The sequence below is a fragment of the Betta splendens genome, chromosome 1 (genome assembly GCF_900634795.4).
Source record: "Betta splendens chromosome 1, fBetSpl5.4, whole genome shotgun sequence".
Lineage (NCBI taxonomy): Eukaryota > Metazoa > Chordata > Actinopteri > Anabantiformes > Osphronemidae > Betta > Betta splendens.
This window is the reverse complement of record NC_040881.3, coordinates 7,900,686-7,917,394: the sequence shown is the minus strand read 5'-3', so window position 1 is coordinate 7,917,394 and position 16,709 is coordinate 7,900,686. Positions and strand designations below refer to the sequence as shown.

The following is a 16,709-nucleotide window of genomic DNA, read 5'->3' as shown; positions in this document are numbered from 1 at the left end:
CAAAACTGACTGCAGACATGACTCCATGATCACAACAATCGTACAGCAAACTGTATGAGTTCAGGATAACTTTAAGGTGTATTGTGCTATTTTACAGTAGCCTGGCGTCAGAACATGGCCATTATAAGTTGTACTGATAGAAACCAATGCAGAAACACTAAAACATTGTTTTGCAGCTGTTCAGGCCATTAGAACACTACTTTAAGCCACAGCAAGTGCAACTGTGCTTTTAAGGTGTATTGTGCTGTTTTATAGTAGCCTGGCATCAGAACATGACCATTATAAGTTGCACTGTTATAGTAAAACCAATACAGAAACATTAAAACAACATATTGCAGATGTTCAGGCCATAAGAACACTACTTTAAGTCACAGCAAGTGCAACTATGCTTATAATTTACACTGTTAGAAACCAATGCAGAAACACTAAAACATCGTTTTGCAGCTGTTCAGGCCATAAGAACAATACTTTAAGAGATGGCTTAGGGAAAACATGGTTTGGCTGGGATACAAAGCATGGAATACAAAGTGTGACTAATATGAGTATGAAAGCAGCTCTCTGTACGTGGAAGTGGGACACAAAGCTTGACTAGTATGAGTCTAGTAAGAAAAACTCTCCCACCATTGACTCATCCAAAAACTTTCTGAACAAAATAAAAGCACTCTGTTAAAAACATGGTCCCATGTAGTGGAAAACATCAAACAAACTCAAAAAGAGCTCCAGCTCAGCATTCAAGTCCAGTCCGAGCCCTGTTAAGCTGTTAACGATTTGCTGCCCTTGGCTCACAGTAGATTTAACTAATGCAATATACGCTAGTGTTAATGTTATTGTAAGACTAGGAATTGCAGCTTGAACAATTACAACTGTTTTCTGGTGACCTGGTACTGTATCTTTCTTTCCCCATGTTGCATTCTGGTTCAGCTGTTTGTTTTCAGATAGTGGAAAGATTTAAACAGGCGCTACTTTGCTCTAACCCAGCACGTCCAACCCAACCAACACATGACCACAATGACTTATTTAACTCCCTGCAAAGATCATTGTGACAACCTTCACAAATGTTTAAATGACATCTGTTTTTCACCAACCGCCCATTTCCTGTTAACAGTCATGTGTGAATATGCTGATACTTTACTAATAAAAAAGTATTTTCACAGAAGGTTATGAGCAAGCTGAGCTGAAAGCAACACTGAACACAATGGATGAACAGGATATCTATGCCAATGTCGAGGGACCATCAGGACTTTACATCAGGTGGGAGAGAGTGCAGAGTTCAGAAAATATTTATCCAAATGAAGACACATGTTGCTCTGTGGAGACCGACAGAACTGGACCTGCGCTGTCAGGTAACGTACATATGCAAATAAAGCACTGATGTGGACTTCAAACAAAGTAAAGACAGTAATGCGAAGTAAAAATTAACAAATATATAAAACAACCAGATATGTTTTTCCTGTTTTCTTATCTTTTTAAAACATTATACTAATTACTGAGTGAGAAACCATGGATATTAAAAGAAAATGTATCAAATTTGAAGATTAATACACACAGAGTATAAACACTTCCCAAACCCTGTGTGTGTAGTGTGCACAGCAACACTGATTTTCAGTTTATTATATTTTGTATTTCACCTGTTGTTCATTGTGTCCAGGCTCTAAATTGAGCCGGCCTAGTTAATTGACCCTGAAGCAGCCTTTCTAGCATGGGCAGCCAGTGGTAGCCTATCTGGCATATATAGACAGAAAAGAGCGTAAGTCTGTAAAAAACATATTATCTCTGTACAAAGTGAAGGATGCTGCACATTCATACAGCTGCAACAGCAGTTTGGTAAAGCTGGTCAGAAAAACATCAGACCACTAACTTTCAGTTTCCAGTTAAGTATAGAATTCAGTAACCAGGTTATTCCCTCAAATTAGCCGTACAACATGGTTGCTCTTCCCTGTTACCGTTGCTAAATGGTTACAATATTCCAAATAGTGATAAAGATTCACTACATTTAGCCTTATGTTGTGTGCCGAGTATGCAACAGAGAAATGTTAGAAAACCTGAGGTTATTTGTAAACCAGTCACGACGAAAGCTCAAATCAAAGCTCTGCTCCGCTCTTTGCTATGAAAGGAATATGTCTACACTACTTCCAGTGTTATGATGTGATCTTTTTTCATTATTAAGGGTTTACATGTATATTCACTTTTTTTCTATACAGTAATACTTCCCCTTTTTGTTTATTGAGAGCACTTTTTATCTGAAAGAGGAAGTGACTGTGAGCAAGGAAGTTTACAGTCTGCAAATCTACTGTATTATTTCTTAGAGACATAATTGGTCATTACAATACATTATAATCAATATTTGGGAGATGTCATGAACCTTTTACATAGCATTGTGGCATTATGGGTGGGAAGTCATATAATCTAATTTGCATAAAAATACAATTTCCATACTGTAAGTTAGTGCGTTAGTAAGTTATTGCTGTTGAGTTTTGTGTCACTTCCTTCTACTTGGACTTTTACAAGTGCAAAGACAATAGTTCAAACTAATCAAATAAAATCTGTCACTAAATACAGTCATCTTGAAGATTTTAGAATCACACCATTTGTGGCCTGGCGGCTCGGTTGGTAGAGCACACCTTGGGAAGCAGAACGTGCCTGGTTCAAGCCCCACCTCTGGCACCAGCCACTGTCCCCAAGAGGATGGGTTAAATGCAGAGGACAAATTTCATTGTAAGACTATAACAAATAAAGATAAATAAAATAAAGAAAGAGCATTATCATCATACAATACAGTAAAACAAGTCGCTTCTTCTATGTCTCCTTTAAATTTAGTACAACATACAAAATATATACAGTACTGTATACTGTATGTATCTGCTCCGTGGTGAATTTATCAGTTAGTCAGCTGTGCTGCTTGTTTCTTCGTCATTTTGTCGCTCCCTCTGGTCGAGGCAGATGGTCACCCACCCACAGCTGCTCACAGATTATTTGTTATTTGTCTTTTATACAATTCTCTATAGTTGCATTTTTTTGTTCTAATTTCAGACCTTGAGGAAAGTAACACAGTTAAGAAGCGTTCTTGCAATGCTACAGCACTGATCCTGGGTCTGCTGTGTCTTCTCCTTCTTACTGGACTCGTGATTTTGGTTTTCCTGTGTAAGCACATAATGTTATACTGTTAACAGTAACAGAAACACTTATTGTAAACAGAAACACTTAATAAAACAGTGTTTGTTTGCTGTTTATGTGCCAAACACAGACACCAAAAACAACTCAAACTGGGAACTTAAGATGTTGCTGTTACAGACCAGTTACAACAACCTGACTGAAAAAAAATACCAGTTAAAGACCAGTTACAACAACCTGACTGAAAAACAACATCACTTACAGACCAGTTACAACAAGCTGGCTGAAGAAAACCACCAGTTAAACACCAGTTATATCAATTTGACTCAAGAAAAAGCCCAACTTAAAAAAAAACTTGAAAATGCCACTACAGACCTTCGAAAAAAGCTTCAAGGTAAATACTTGTTTCTTGTGTTTTAATTCTGGCATAAATATTGTATTTGCAGTAAGAGAATACTAAGGAAGGAGACATTTGAATCTTATGTTTCTATGTTGTGCACTTTGGTGCATGGTGATGAGGATGTTTCTGTACCATTACAACCTTTATTGCACATAGAGATTTTATATATAGATTTACATATAGATTTTGATTCATAAAATCTTGCATTGTTTGCCAACTATAGTGTCAGACTTAAAGAATAAATTTTTCCTTCTATTTTCTTTCTTTTCTTCCTTGAAAAAGCTCTACATTGGACGTATTTCGCGGATAAATACTATTATATTTCATCAACGATGCAAACATGGCAAGACAGCAGAAATGACTGCCTGCAGAAAGGTGCAGACCTGGTGATTATCAACAGCCCTGAAGAGCAGGTCTGTGTCCATGAGGTACACAACGGTATGAAAGTGTTTCTCTCTATGCTGATGATAAATTTTTTCTTCTCTGTTAACAAGGAATTTATAAGAAAAATAAAAAAACGAACCTGGATTGGACTGACAGATGCAGAGACAGAGGGGACATGGAAGTGGGTGAATGGGACTCTGCTGGGGAGCCTAAGGTTGATATATTTATGTTTTCTATTGAAATGGTACATAAGTGTGGTCACTCATTGTCCTCAGTTCAGTTAGCTGCTCTTTTACTGCCACTGACTATCGCTCAGTCTACATGAATAGTGTGACAGAAGAGTTTAACATTTAGCTCTGATTAGACAACACAACAAGTACTTACAGTAAAGCCCAAGCAGTTTAGTCAGTGTAAACATAACATGAGTTTTTGTCAAGATCTGAATCAGAAAATCAGAATTTCAGACATCAGATGCACAAATACACAAACATATTTTACATACTATTTTTTTGTTTTGTTCTGTTTTTGGGTTCTAGGTACTGGGCAGAATCTGAACCAAATAACGCAAATGGAAATGAGAACTGTGCAGAAATAAGTAGTTCCAATTTGGAAAAAAGCTGGAATGACATGTCATGTGACTTTAAAATGCACTGGATCTGTGAAGTACAACTAATCTAAATAAAATCATTTCACAGTTTTAACTTCTAAAAACTTCTAACTTCAGTTAGAAAAAATATGTTTTTTATGTTTGCGGTAAACTGTAAAACTTGCAAAGGTTTCTGAATCAAATACATTTGAATCTAACTCTGCTGAAGGTCTTAAAATGCCGTCACCACAAAAACAAAGTTTAGTATATATTTCTCCTGAGAAAATATTTTAAAAACTTTCTAAATACTATATGTATTGTAATGGAATCATTTAAATATATGCATTAGGGAAATTGTGAATTCCTATTTACTTCTTAAATAAAACAGACACACTCAGTGGAGACCTCCTACATGATTTACTTGCTACAAGTGAGCAGTTTACAGCAAAGGCAGCAAACTGTTTTTTTTCCCAATTGCTGGGATCATTAAAGTTCATCTACAATATCTGTATATGTTGTGAGTCAGCTCCAATGCCGCCAGAGGGCACTCTGACTTCCTTTTGTTCTGTGCCCTCTGGTTTGTCATTTTATTTCCTGTTTCATGTCATTTCCTGTTATCAGTTTGATTAGTGTCACCTGTTTTTGTTGGTATTTAGGCCCTCACTTTGTGTACAGTCTTTGCTGTTACCTTTGGTTCAGATGAGTTCATGGCACATGTTTAGCTTTGTCTGTTTGAATGTGTTGTCTTCATTATGTAAAGGAGGGGGCTAAAGACACACCCCTGTGGAGAACCAGTGTTCAGGATGATGCTGGAGGATAAGATGTTGTTAATCCTCACAGTCTGAGTCCTTGCTGTTAGAAAATTCAGGATCCATTTAAATCTGTGGAATCCGTACTTAGATTAATTTCCCTGTTTATGTGTGTCATTACTTGCTTCTTAAAACTTCATGATTATAGGGGTCAGTGTGATTGGCCGTTAGTCAATGAGACAGTCCTGAAATCTGCCTGAAGTCCTATCAGGACCTGCTGCTTTGTGGGGGTTCACTTGCTGCAGGGGGGACCTCACCTCAGCTGCTGTAACACTGCACACAGGCTCATCAGGTAGAAGGCTGAACTTGGTGTGAATTGTGGTTGTTCAGGTTTTTTTCAAAGTAAGTGTAGAAATTATTTAGATTATATTCATTAGTTTAGGACCTGACTCCATTAAAGCTCGTATTCATTCATGTCCTGTCTCAGAGCTGTGTATTTGGGTCCTGCCATTCCTGACAAAGCTTCACTATTTACCAAGGTCGACAAAAAAAGTTGAGACTATAAATTCAATAGTTTCCAAAAAGATCTAGTGTCAGGAGAGCGACACTAGAAGGAGCCACACCCACACACACCTGCTGACATACAGTACACACACTAAACTACTTACCAAAAGTTGCTAAACATAATGTCCATGACAGGAAGCTGTTGCTTAACATTTCTATTTCATGTCACAGTTAATCTCTTTCAGTGCAGATTTAAATATGTCTAATGTCTTAGAGCATTTGTCTGTCTCTGTTTTTAAAGATCCCCGCAAAACAAGTCATGAACATCCCAGAGTTTCACATATACATGTACACGTAATGTATCATCTCAGAAGTTTAAATTAGAAACTTACTCCGTAGATTTAAATTAAAAATTAAAATTAAATAATATTTTTTCATATCAATAATCTGTGTGTGCCTAAATTGTTTTAGACGTGTAGAAGAAAGTTTCCATCCAACTTCCATCTCTACAGTAAATGGAAACTAGTACATGTACTGTAAGCAGAGAAACCCTCATCCCTAAACAGGTTCCTGTTCACAGCATGAAATAAAAGATGTGGTTTCTCAGGTTCAATTGTTCATACAGTGATTAATGATTTGCTGCCCTTGGCTCACGGTAGATTAAATTAATGTAATAGACCCCAGTGTTAATGTTACTGTAAGACTAGAAACTGCAGCTTGAACAATTACAACTGTTTTCTGGTGACCTGGTACTGTATCTTTCTTTCCCCATGTTGCATTGTGGTTCGGCTGTTTGTTTTCAAATAGTGGAAAGATTCAAAAAGGTGCTATTCTGCTCTAACCCAGCACGTCCAACCCAACCAACACATGACCACAATGACTTATTGAAACTCCCTGCAAAGATCACTGTGACAACCTTCACAAATGTTTAAATGACATCTGTTTTTAAACCAGATCAACCCAACATTTCCTGTCAACAGTCATTTGTTAATGTGTTGACCCATTTCAAATTAAAGGGTCTTTCCACATAAAAGCAAGCTGAGCTGACAGCAAAGCTGAACACAATGGATGAGCAGGATATTTATGCCAATGCTGAGGGACCATCAGGACCTCGCATCAATTGGGAAAAAGTGAAGAGTTCAGAAAATATTTATCAAAATGAAGACGCATGTTGCTCTGTGGAGACCGACAGAACTGGACCTGCGCTATCAGGTAATGTACATTTGCAAATAAAGCACTGATGTGGACTTCAAACAAAGTAAAGACAGTAATGCGAAGTAAAAATTAACAAATATATAAAACAACCAGATATGTTTTTCCTGTTTTCTTATCTTTTTAAAACATTATACTAATTACTGAGTGAGAAACCATTACCATAATCAGTGTCTTTGCATTGAGAAGACACTGATTACTTAGCATAACTATTACTATTGACATATAATTTAAAGCAAATTGATGAAATTTGTGATTTTAGAAGCTTGTAACAAACTGGTAGCCCTTCGCATGTTTCAGTAGAGACTAGGTAGAAGGACCTCCCCAACTAAAGAGAAGGAACTGGTGAGCTTGGAGCAATATCAGATAATCAAATGCATCCAACTACACACTCAGGGACCAGAAGATTAATACAGGCCGAGTATAAACACTTCCCAAACCCTGTGTGTGTAGTGTGCACAGCAACACTGATTTTCAGTTTATTATATTTTGTATTTCACCTGTTGTTCATTGTGTCCAGGCTCTAAATTGAGCCGGCCTAGTTAATTGACCCTGAAGCAGCCTTTCTAGCATGGGCAGCCAGTGGTAGCCTATCTGGCATATATAGACAGAAAAGAGCGTAAGTCTGTAAAAAACATATTAGCTCTGTACAAAGTGGAGGATGCTGCACATTCATACAGCTGCAACAGCAGTTTGGTAAAGCTGGTCAGAAAAACATCAGACCACTAACTTTCAGTTTCCAGTTAAGTATAGAATTCAGTAACCAGGTTATTCCCTCAAATTAGCCGTACAACATGGTTGCTCTTCCCTGTTGCCGTCGCTAAATGGTTACAATATTCAAAATAGTGATAAAGATTCGCTACATTTAGCCTTGTGTTCTGTGCCTAGTATGCAGCAGAACAATGTTAGAAAACCTGAGGTTATTTGTAAACCGGTCACGACGAAAGCTCAAATCAAAGCTCTGTTCTGCTCTTTGCTACTCTATGAAAGGAATATCTCTAAACTACTTCCAGTGTTATTCTGAAAGAAAACCTCTTGAAATGAAGAAAACAAGAATCAAGCCACTGCATATATCATATTGTACTGTTGCAGTGTACACTACACACATTATTAATTAATACCAGTAAATATGCAGAAATAATTGTTTGTGCTACAGCCTTCCTCAAAAATGAGGAAATGAAACATTCATTTTCAACAAACTCTACTTTCCTGATGTTACATTGATACATTTGGCTGAATAATATTCAATATTATATCTTATATTGAAAGAGCACAAAGCGATTCACGAAATATTTATGTAAATGAAGATATTGGTTCCTCTGTGGAGCCCAACAATAGGCTTTTGATAAAAACCAGCATACAGTAAATGTGGAGTGAAGATAACTAATAATTGTAATAATTACAGTGAAAAATACTCTTTATGAAAATTTATGTAACTGAAGACAAAGACTGCAGCGGATTAGAGTTTGGTTTCCTTGGAATGTTCAGAAAAATCTAAGATCATCAAGTTTTCATGAAAATACAAAACTGGATTCTTCTTTCCTTGATACTTTATACATAAAATCACTTACTGTGCCCATAGAAATGTTCATCTGTATTATTTAAGTTTCCATATTATGTGATCTTTTCCCATTATTAAGGGTTTATATTCCCGTTTTTATAATAATTCTCCTTTTGCATACTATAGTGCACTAGTAAGTTATTGCTGTTGAGTTTTGTGTCACTTCCGTCTACTTGTACTTTTACAAGTGCTAAGACAATAATATTCAAACTAATCAAATAAAATCTTTCACTTGAACCTTGAGGACTTTAGAATCACACCATTTGTGGCCTGGCGGCTCGGTTGGTAGAGCGCACCTTGGGAAGCAGAACGTGCCTGGTTCAAGCTCCACCTCTGGCACCAGCCACTGTCCCCAAGAGGATGGGTTAAATGCAGAGGACAAATTTCATTGTAACACCATAACAAATAAAGAATGAGCATTATCATCATACAGTATAATAAAACAAGTGGCTTCTTCTACTGTAGGTCTCCTTTAGTTGTAGTAGAACATACAAAATATGTACTGTATATGTGTCAGGGACTCGGGCAGGCGGCGGACCCACATGCACAGCACGGAGGCGAGAGTATAATCAACAAGAGGTTTATTTCTCAAAGGCACGGTCAGACGGTCCAGGTCATGCACAAAAAGGCTCGGTAAAAGTACAGGCAGGGAACAGGCAAAAACTCACGGTCGGTAGATAATCCAGGGTCGGGCAGGATACACGGTGCAAGCAGGAACAAAACACGAGAAACACGAAACACGGGGACTCAGGAAACTAGGGACGCTCAGCTCAGGGATTCACAAGAAACACGGGACGCTCAACTAACAATCTGGCAAGTGACTACGGGAACAGGAGGTGACTAAATACACGGGTGAGTGATTACTGATGCAGCGCAGGTGAGGATAACGACCGGGTGAAACAAGAACAGCTGTGACGTGACATGACTCGGGAGTGAAGCTAGAACACAAAACAGAGACCGGGAGACTACCAAAATAAAACAGGAAACGGAACCTGGAACCAAAATAAGACAAGGAATCAACTAGAACAAAAACACAGATCATGACAAGAACAAAAACACAGATCATGACAGTACCCCCCCCCCTATGGCGCCTTCCACGGCGCCCACGGAAGCCCCCCCCCCCCCCGAACCAGGGCGGGCGGAGGGTGGTCCCAGGAGGAGGGACCGAATCCCAACCCCTCAAGGCAAACGAGCAGGGTGGGTGGAGGGAGGACCGGAGGAGGGCCAAAACAAGAGTCCACACGAAAAACCCCAAAGTCCATGAACAGGAAAAACAAAAAAAAAAAGTCCAGGGATTCCGTCACGGAGGGTGACGGCGTGGCGAGATCCTGCTCAGCAGCCGCTGAGCCGGGGTGGCACTCTTAGTGCCCTTGGGCTGGACCGATGTCCCCGGGAGCCACCCCGAATGGCAACGTCCTCCAGGCGGACGCTGATCCAATGGGCTGAGGAGTCGAGGCGGACGTCGCCGCAGGAGGCAGCGCCATCCGGGCAGCAGGAGGCGCCGAGGGCAAGACCACCAGTCCGGCGGCCGAGACGAGGACGAGGCAGGGACCAGCGGCGTCCTCCTTGGCCCACCGCGACGAGAGGCAGGAACCGATGCAGGCGCAGCCGGAACCGGGCCGCCAGGAACCGATGCCGGTGCGGCCGGAGCCGGGACGGGAGCGACCCCCTCCTGGAGGTCGGCAGGAACTACGACGGGAGCGACCCCCTCCTGGAGGTCGGCAGGAACTACGACGGGAGCGACCCCCTCCTGGAGGTCGGCAGGAACTACGACGGGAGCGGCCCCCTCCTGGGGGTCCGCAGGAACTACGACGGGAGCGACCCCCTCCTGGAGGTCGGCAGGAACTACGACGGGAGCGACCCCCTCCTGGAGGTCGGCAGGAACTACGACGGGAGCGACCCCCTCCTGGAGGTCGGCAGGAACTACGGCGGGAGCGACCCCCTCCTGGAGGTCGGCAGGAACTACGACGGGAGCGACCCCCTCCTGGAGGTCGGCAGGAACTACGACGGGAGCGACCCCCTCCTGGAGGTCGGCAGGAACTACGGCGGGAGCGACCCCCTCCTGGAGGTCGGCAGGAACTACGGCGGGAGCGACCCCCTCCTGGAGGTCGGCAGGAACTACGACGGGAGCGACCCCCTCCTGGAGGTCGGCAGGAACTACGACGGGAGCGACCCCCTCCTGGAGGTCGGCAGGAACTACGACGGGCGCGACCCCCTCCTGGGGGTCCGCCGGGACTGCGACGGGCGCGACCCCCTCCTGGGGATCCGCCGGGACTGCGGCTGACGCGACCCCCTCCTGGGGATCCGCCGGGACTGCGGCTGGCGCGGCCTCCTCCTGGAGGCGCGCAGGAACTGCGGCTGGCGCGGCCTCCTCCTGGAGGCGCGCAGGAACTGCGGCTGGCGCGACCTCCTCCTGGAGGCGCGCAGGAGCTGCGGCTGGCGCGACCTCCTCCTGGAGGCGCGCAGGAGCTGCGGCTGGCGCGACCTCCTCCTGGAGGCGCGCAGGAGCTGCGGCTGGCGCGACCTCCTCCTGGAGGCGCGCAGGAACTGCGGCTGGCGCGACCTCCTCCTGGAGGCGCGCAGGAACTGCGGCTGGCGCGACCTCCTCCTGGAGGCGCGCAGGAACTGCGACTGGCGCGACCTCCTCCTGGAGGTGCGCAGGAACTGCGACTGGCGCGACCTCCTCCTGGAGGCGCGCAGGAACTGCGGCTGGCGCGGCCTCCTCCGCAGGAGCTGTAGCTGGCGCGACCTCCTCCTGGAGGTGCGCAGGAACTGCGACTAGCGCGACCTCCTCCTGGGGGCCGGCGGGCGCTACGGCTCCACGGGTGACGGGGACTGGAACGACCGCTACAGGGCCGACAGGAACGGGGACTGGAACGACCGCTACAGGGCCGACAGGAACGGGGACTGGAACGACCGCTACAGGGTCGACAGGAACGGGGACTGGAACGACCGCTACAGGGTCGACAGGAACGGGGACTGGAACGACCGCTACAGGGTCGACAGGAACGGGGACTGGAACGACCGCTACAGGGCCGGCAGGAACGGGGACTGGAACGACCGCTACAGGGTCGGCAGGAACGGGGTCAGAGACAGGGGTGACCTCTACTTGGCCTACGGGAACGCCCTCTACTTGGCCTACGGGAACGCCCTCAACTTGGCCTACGGGAACGCCCTCAACTTGGCCTACGGGAACGCCCTCAACTTGGCCTACGGGAACGCCCTCAACTTGGCCTACGGGAACGCCCTCAACTTGGCCTACGGGAACGCCCTCAACTTGGCCGACAGGAACAGGAACTGGAACGACCTCAATTTGGTCGACAGGGACAGGAACTGGAACGACCTCGACATGGCCGACAGGGACAGGAACTGGAACGACCTCGACATGGCCGACAGGGACAGGAACTGGAACGACCTCAATTTGGTCGACAGGGACAGGAACGACCTCAACATGGCCGACAGGAACAGGAACTGGAACGACCTCAACATGGCCGACAGGAACTGGAACGACCTCAACATGGCCGACAGGAACTGGAACGACCTCAGCATGGCCGACAGGAACTGGAACGACCTCAGCATGGCCGACAGAAACTGGAACGACCTCAACATGGCCGACAGGAACTGGAACGACCTCAACATGGCCGACAGGAACTGGAACGGCCTCTACAGGGCCGACAGGAACAGGAACGACCTCAACATGGCCGACAGGAACTGGAACGACCTCTACGTGGCCGACAGGAACTAGAACGGCGTCCTCCTCTGAGGAGCCGACAGGAACTGGAACTAGAACGGCCTCAATATGGCCGACGGGAACAGGAACGGCGTCCTCCTCTGAGGAGCCGACAGGAACTAGAACGGCGTCCTCCTCTGAGGAGCCGACAGGAACTAGAACGGCCGCAACATGGCCGACAGGAGCTGGAACGGCCGCAACATGGCCGACAGGGACTGGAACGGCGTCAACTCCGGAGCTGGCATGACAGCTTACAGCTGCCGAGCTCGACGGGGAAGACGTCGGGCCTGATTGGGTGGGGTTAACAATCGTCAGACGGGCGGTGCCCTCTGACGGGGACAAGGACGGAACTGGGGTCTGGGCAACACACGACTGATCTGGGGTCTGGGCGACACACGGCTGATCTGGGGTCTGGGCGACACACGGCTGATCTGGGGTCTGGGCGACACACGGCTGATCTGGGGTCTGGGCGACACACGGCTGATCTGGGGTCTGGGCGACACACGGCTGATCTGGGGTCTGGGCGACACACGGCTGATCTGGGGTCTGGGTGACACACGGCTGATCTGGGGTCTGGGCAACACACGGCTGATCTGGGGTCTGGACTAGGTTCGACTGGGCTGGGGCCTGGAGGCGACAGGGCTGCACCAGGGCATGAGCATGGCGAGGCTGACCTGACTGAGAGGTGGGACATGAAGCGGCCGCTGGCTGCAGGCCCGGGAGTTGCAGGGCCTCACGCAGGACAGGCTCCCTCAGGACGAGAGCGGCTGCTTCCTGGAACAGTTGTTCTCTCGCGCCCTGGTCTGCTGCCGAATCGGCGGTGTTCATGAGGTGGGCGAAGAGAAACGCCACCGGAGGAGAGCAGAGGAGGTGGACCCGTCGGGCGACGCTGTCTGGGATGCCCGCTATCAGAGAGACACAGTCAGTTAGAGAATCAAGGGGCTCCTCTGTCGGAGAAGGAGACTGCTCGGTCCCCATGACCGAGACCGCGGGACCCGGAATCCTGGAACCGCGCCGCCGCCGGCGCCGTCCGGAGCAGCTGCGACTGTCCGTTGTTTGGGGCGCTGGGAGCGGTGTGGACCGGACCTCTGTACCGGGACCCGCATGGTGAACCGGGACCGCGGCGTCTGGAGCTTGGGCTGGAGACTGGGGAAAACACGACTGAACTGGAGATTGAACCGCGCGCGGCTGAACTGGGGACTGAGCAGCGCGCGGCTGAACTGGAGACTGAGCAGCGCGCGGCTGAACTGGAGACTGAGCAGCGCGCGGCTGACTTGGAGACTGAGCAGCGCGCGGCTGAACTGGAGACTGAGCAGCGCGCGGCTGAACTGGAGACTGAGCAGCGCGCGGCTGAACTGGCGACTGAGCAGCGCGCGGCTGAACTGGCGACTGAGCAGCGCGCGGCTGAACTGGAGACTGAGGACCGCGTGAGAGCAGGAAATCCTCCCAGGGAAATAACCATGGAGCTGGGCAGGTTGGTGCAGGCACAACGATCCGACGAGGCGGAGAGGGGGAAACCGAAACCATACTTCCGCGGGAGAGTTATATTTGCCGAAAAAAAAAAAACAAGGGAAAAACAGTCACTGACCTGACCGGAGGCTAAGTGCTGGCTGGGTCCAAGAGTGGCCAGATTGTTCTGTCAGGGACTCGGGCAGGCGGCGGACCCACATGCACAGCACGGAGGCGAGAGTATAATCAACAAGAGGTTTATTTCTCAAAGGCACGGTCAGACGGTCCAGGTCATGCACAAAAAGGCTCGGTAAAAGTACAGGCAGGGAACAGGCAAAAACTCACGGTCGGTAGATAATCCAGGGTCGGGCAGGATACACGGTGCAAGCAGGAACAAAACACGAGAAACACGAAACACGGGGACTCAGGAAACTAGGGACGCTCAGCTCAGGGATTCACAAGAAACACGGGACGCTCAACTAACAATCTGGCAAGTGACTACGGGAACAGGAGGTGACTAAATACACGGGTGAGTGATTACTGATGCAGCGCAGGTGAGGATAACGACCGGGTGAAACAAGAACAGCTGTGACGTGACATGACTCGGGAGTGAAGCTAGAACACAAAACAGAGACCGGGAGACTACCAAAATAAAACAGGAAACGGAACCTGGAACCAAAATAAGACAAGGAATCAACTAGAACAAAAACACAGATCATGACAAGAACAAAAACACAGATCATGACAATATGTATCCGCTCTATGGTGAATTTATCAGTTAGTCTCTGCAGCTTGTTTCTTCATCATTTTGTCGCTCCCTCTGGTCGAGGCAGCTCTGAGCTTATTTTTACTGCAGGCTTCTTCGTTCTTTTCCCATCAACTGTTGCCTACAGCTGCTCACGGATTATTTGTTATTTGTCTTTTATAAAATTCTCTCCAGTTGCATTGTTTTGTTCTAATTTCAGACCTTGAGGAAAGTAATACAGTTAAGAAGCGTTCTTGCATCGCTACAGCACTGATCCTGGGTCTGCTGTGTCTTCTCCTTCTTACTGGACTCGTGATTCTGGTTTTCCTGTGTAAGCACATAGTTATATAACAGAAACAGAAATGCTTAAACAGAAACACTTAATAAAACAGTGTTTGTTTGCTGTTTATGTGCCAAACACAGACACCAAAGACAACTCAAACTGGGAACTTAAGATGTTGCGGTTACAGACCAGTTACAACAGCCTGAATGAAAAACAACATCAGTTACAAACCAGTTACAACAACCTGACTGAAGAAAACCACCAGTTAAAAAACAGTTATGATAACTTGAACAAAGAAAAAGCCCAACTTAAAAAAAAACTTGAAGACGCCACTACAGACCTTCGAAAAAAGCTTCAAGGTAAATACTTATTTCTTGTGGGATAAGGATAATTATTCAGCGCTGTGTTTCAGTTTTTAAGGTTTTAATTCTGGCATAAATATTGTATTTGCAGTAAGAGAATAGAAAGGAAGGAGACATTTCTATGTTTTGTACTGTACTTTGCTGCATGGTGATGAGGATGTTTCTGTACCATTGCAACCTTTATTGCACATACTGTACAGTAGATTTTGATTTATAAAATCTTGCATTGTTTGCCAACTATAGTTTCAGAGTGAAAGACTAAATTCCTCTTTCTTTTTCTTTTTTTTCCTTGAAAAAGCTTTACATTGGACATATTTCGTGGATAAATACTATTATATTTCATCAATGAAGCAAACATGGCAGGACAGCAGAAATGACTGCTTACAGAGAGGTGCAGACCTGGTGATTATCAACAGCCCTGAAGAGCAGGTCTGTGTCCATGAGGTACACAACGGTATGAAAGTGTTTCTCTCTATGCTGATGATACATTTTTTTCTTCTCTGTCAATAAGGAATTCATTAGAAGTAGGAAGAATCCAACCTGGATTGGACTCACAGATGCAAAGACAGAGGGGACATGGAAGTGGGTGGATGGGACTCTGCTGGGGAGCCTGAGGTTGATATATTTATGTTTTCTATTGATATGGTACATAAATGTGGTCACACATTGTCCTCAGTCAGTGGCAATAAAAAACAGCTAACTGAACTATCGCTCAGTCTACATAAATAGTGTAACAGAAGAGTTTTAACATTTAGCTCTGATTAGACCCCACAAGTACTTAAAGCCCAAGCAGTTTAGTCAGTGTAAATCTAACATGAGTTTTTATCAAGATCAGAATCAGAGTTTCACTGATGCACAAATACACAAATTAATTTTACATACTATTTATTTGTTTTGTTCTGTTTTTGGGTTCTAGGTACTGGGCAGAATCTGAACCAAATAACGCAAATGGAAATGAGAACTGTGTAGAAATCAGTAGTTCCAATTTGGAAAAAAGCTGGAATGACGTGTCATGTGACTTTAAAAGGTACTGGATCTGTGAAGTACAACTCATCTGAATAAAATCATTTCACAAGTTAACTTCAGTTAGAAAAAAATATATATTTAATGTTTGTGGTAAACTTACAAATTATTGTTTTCAAGCAAAGGTTTCTGAATCAAATACATTTGAATCTAATTCTGTGTTAAAAGGGCGTCACAGCAAAAACATATTTTAGCATATACTTCTACTGAGAAAAGATTAAAACAAATTTTAAATACTATTCATATTGTAATGGAATCATTTAAATATATGTCTTAGGGAAATAGTGAATTCCTGTTTACTTCTTAAATAAAACAGACACACAAACTGTTTTGTTCCCACACCTGGGAAATTCAATTGCTGGTATCATTAAAGTTCATCTACAATACAGTATCTGTGTACCTGTTGTGAGTCAGCTCCAATGCCGCCAGAGGGCACTCTGACTTCCTTTTGTTCTGTACCCTCTGGTTTGTTTTGTGATTTTCATTCGTTCCATGTCATTTCCTGTTATCAGTTTGATAAGTGTCACCTGTATTTGTTGGTATTTAAGCTCTCAGTTTGTGCACAGTCCTTGTTGGTTTGTTTTTACCCTTGGCTCAGATGAGTTCATGG

At 45.2% G+C, this 16,709-nt stretch overlaps 1 protein-coding gene across 1 annotated transcript; it reads left to right on the top strand.

Annotated features, from left to right (window-relative positions):
- Positions 1-846: 846 nt before the first annotated feature.
- On the top strand, positions 847-5,704 carry LOC129604209 (C-type lectin domain family 4 member M-like). Its single transcript, XM_055509513.1, has 6 exons — positions 847-1,343; positions 3,031-3,141; positions 3,245-3,505; positions 3,794-3,924; positions 4,006-4,109; positions 4,432-5,704. The coding sequence occupies exons 1-6, from the start codon at positions 1,196-1,198 to the stop codon at positions 4,571-4,573; spliced, it is 897 nt and encodes a 298-aa protein (XP_055365488.1). The 5' UTR covers positions 847-1,195; the 3' UTR covers positions 4,574-5,704.
- Positions 5,705-16,709: the final 11,005 nt, after the last annotated feature.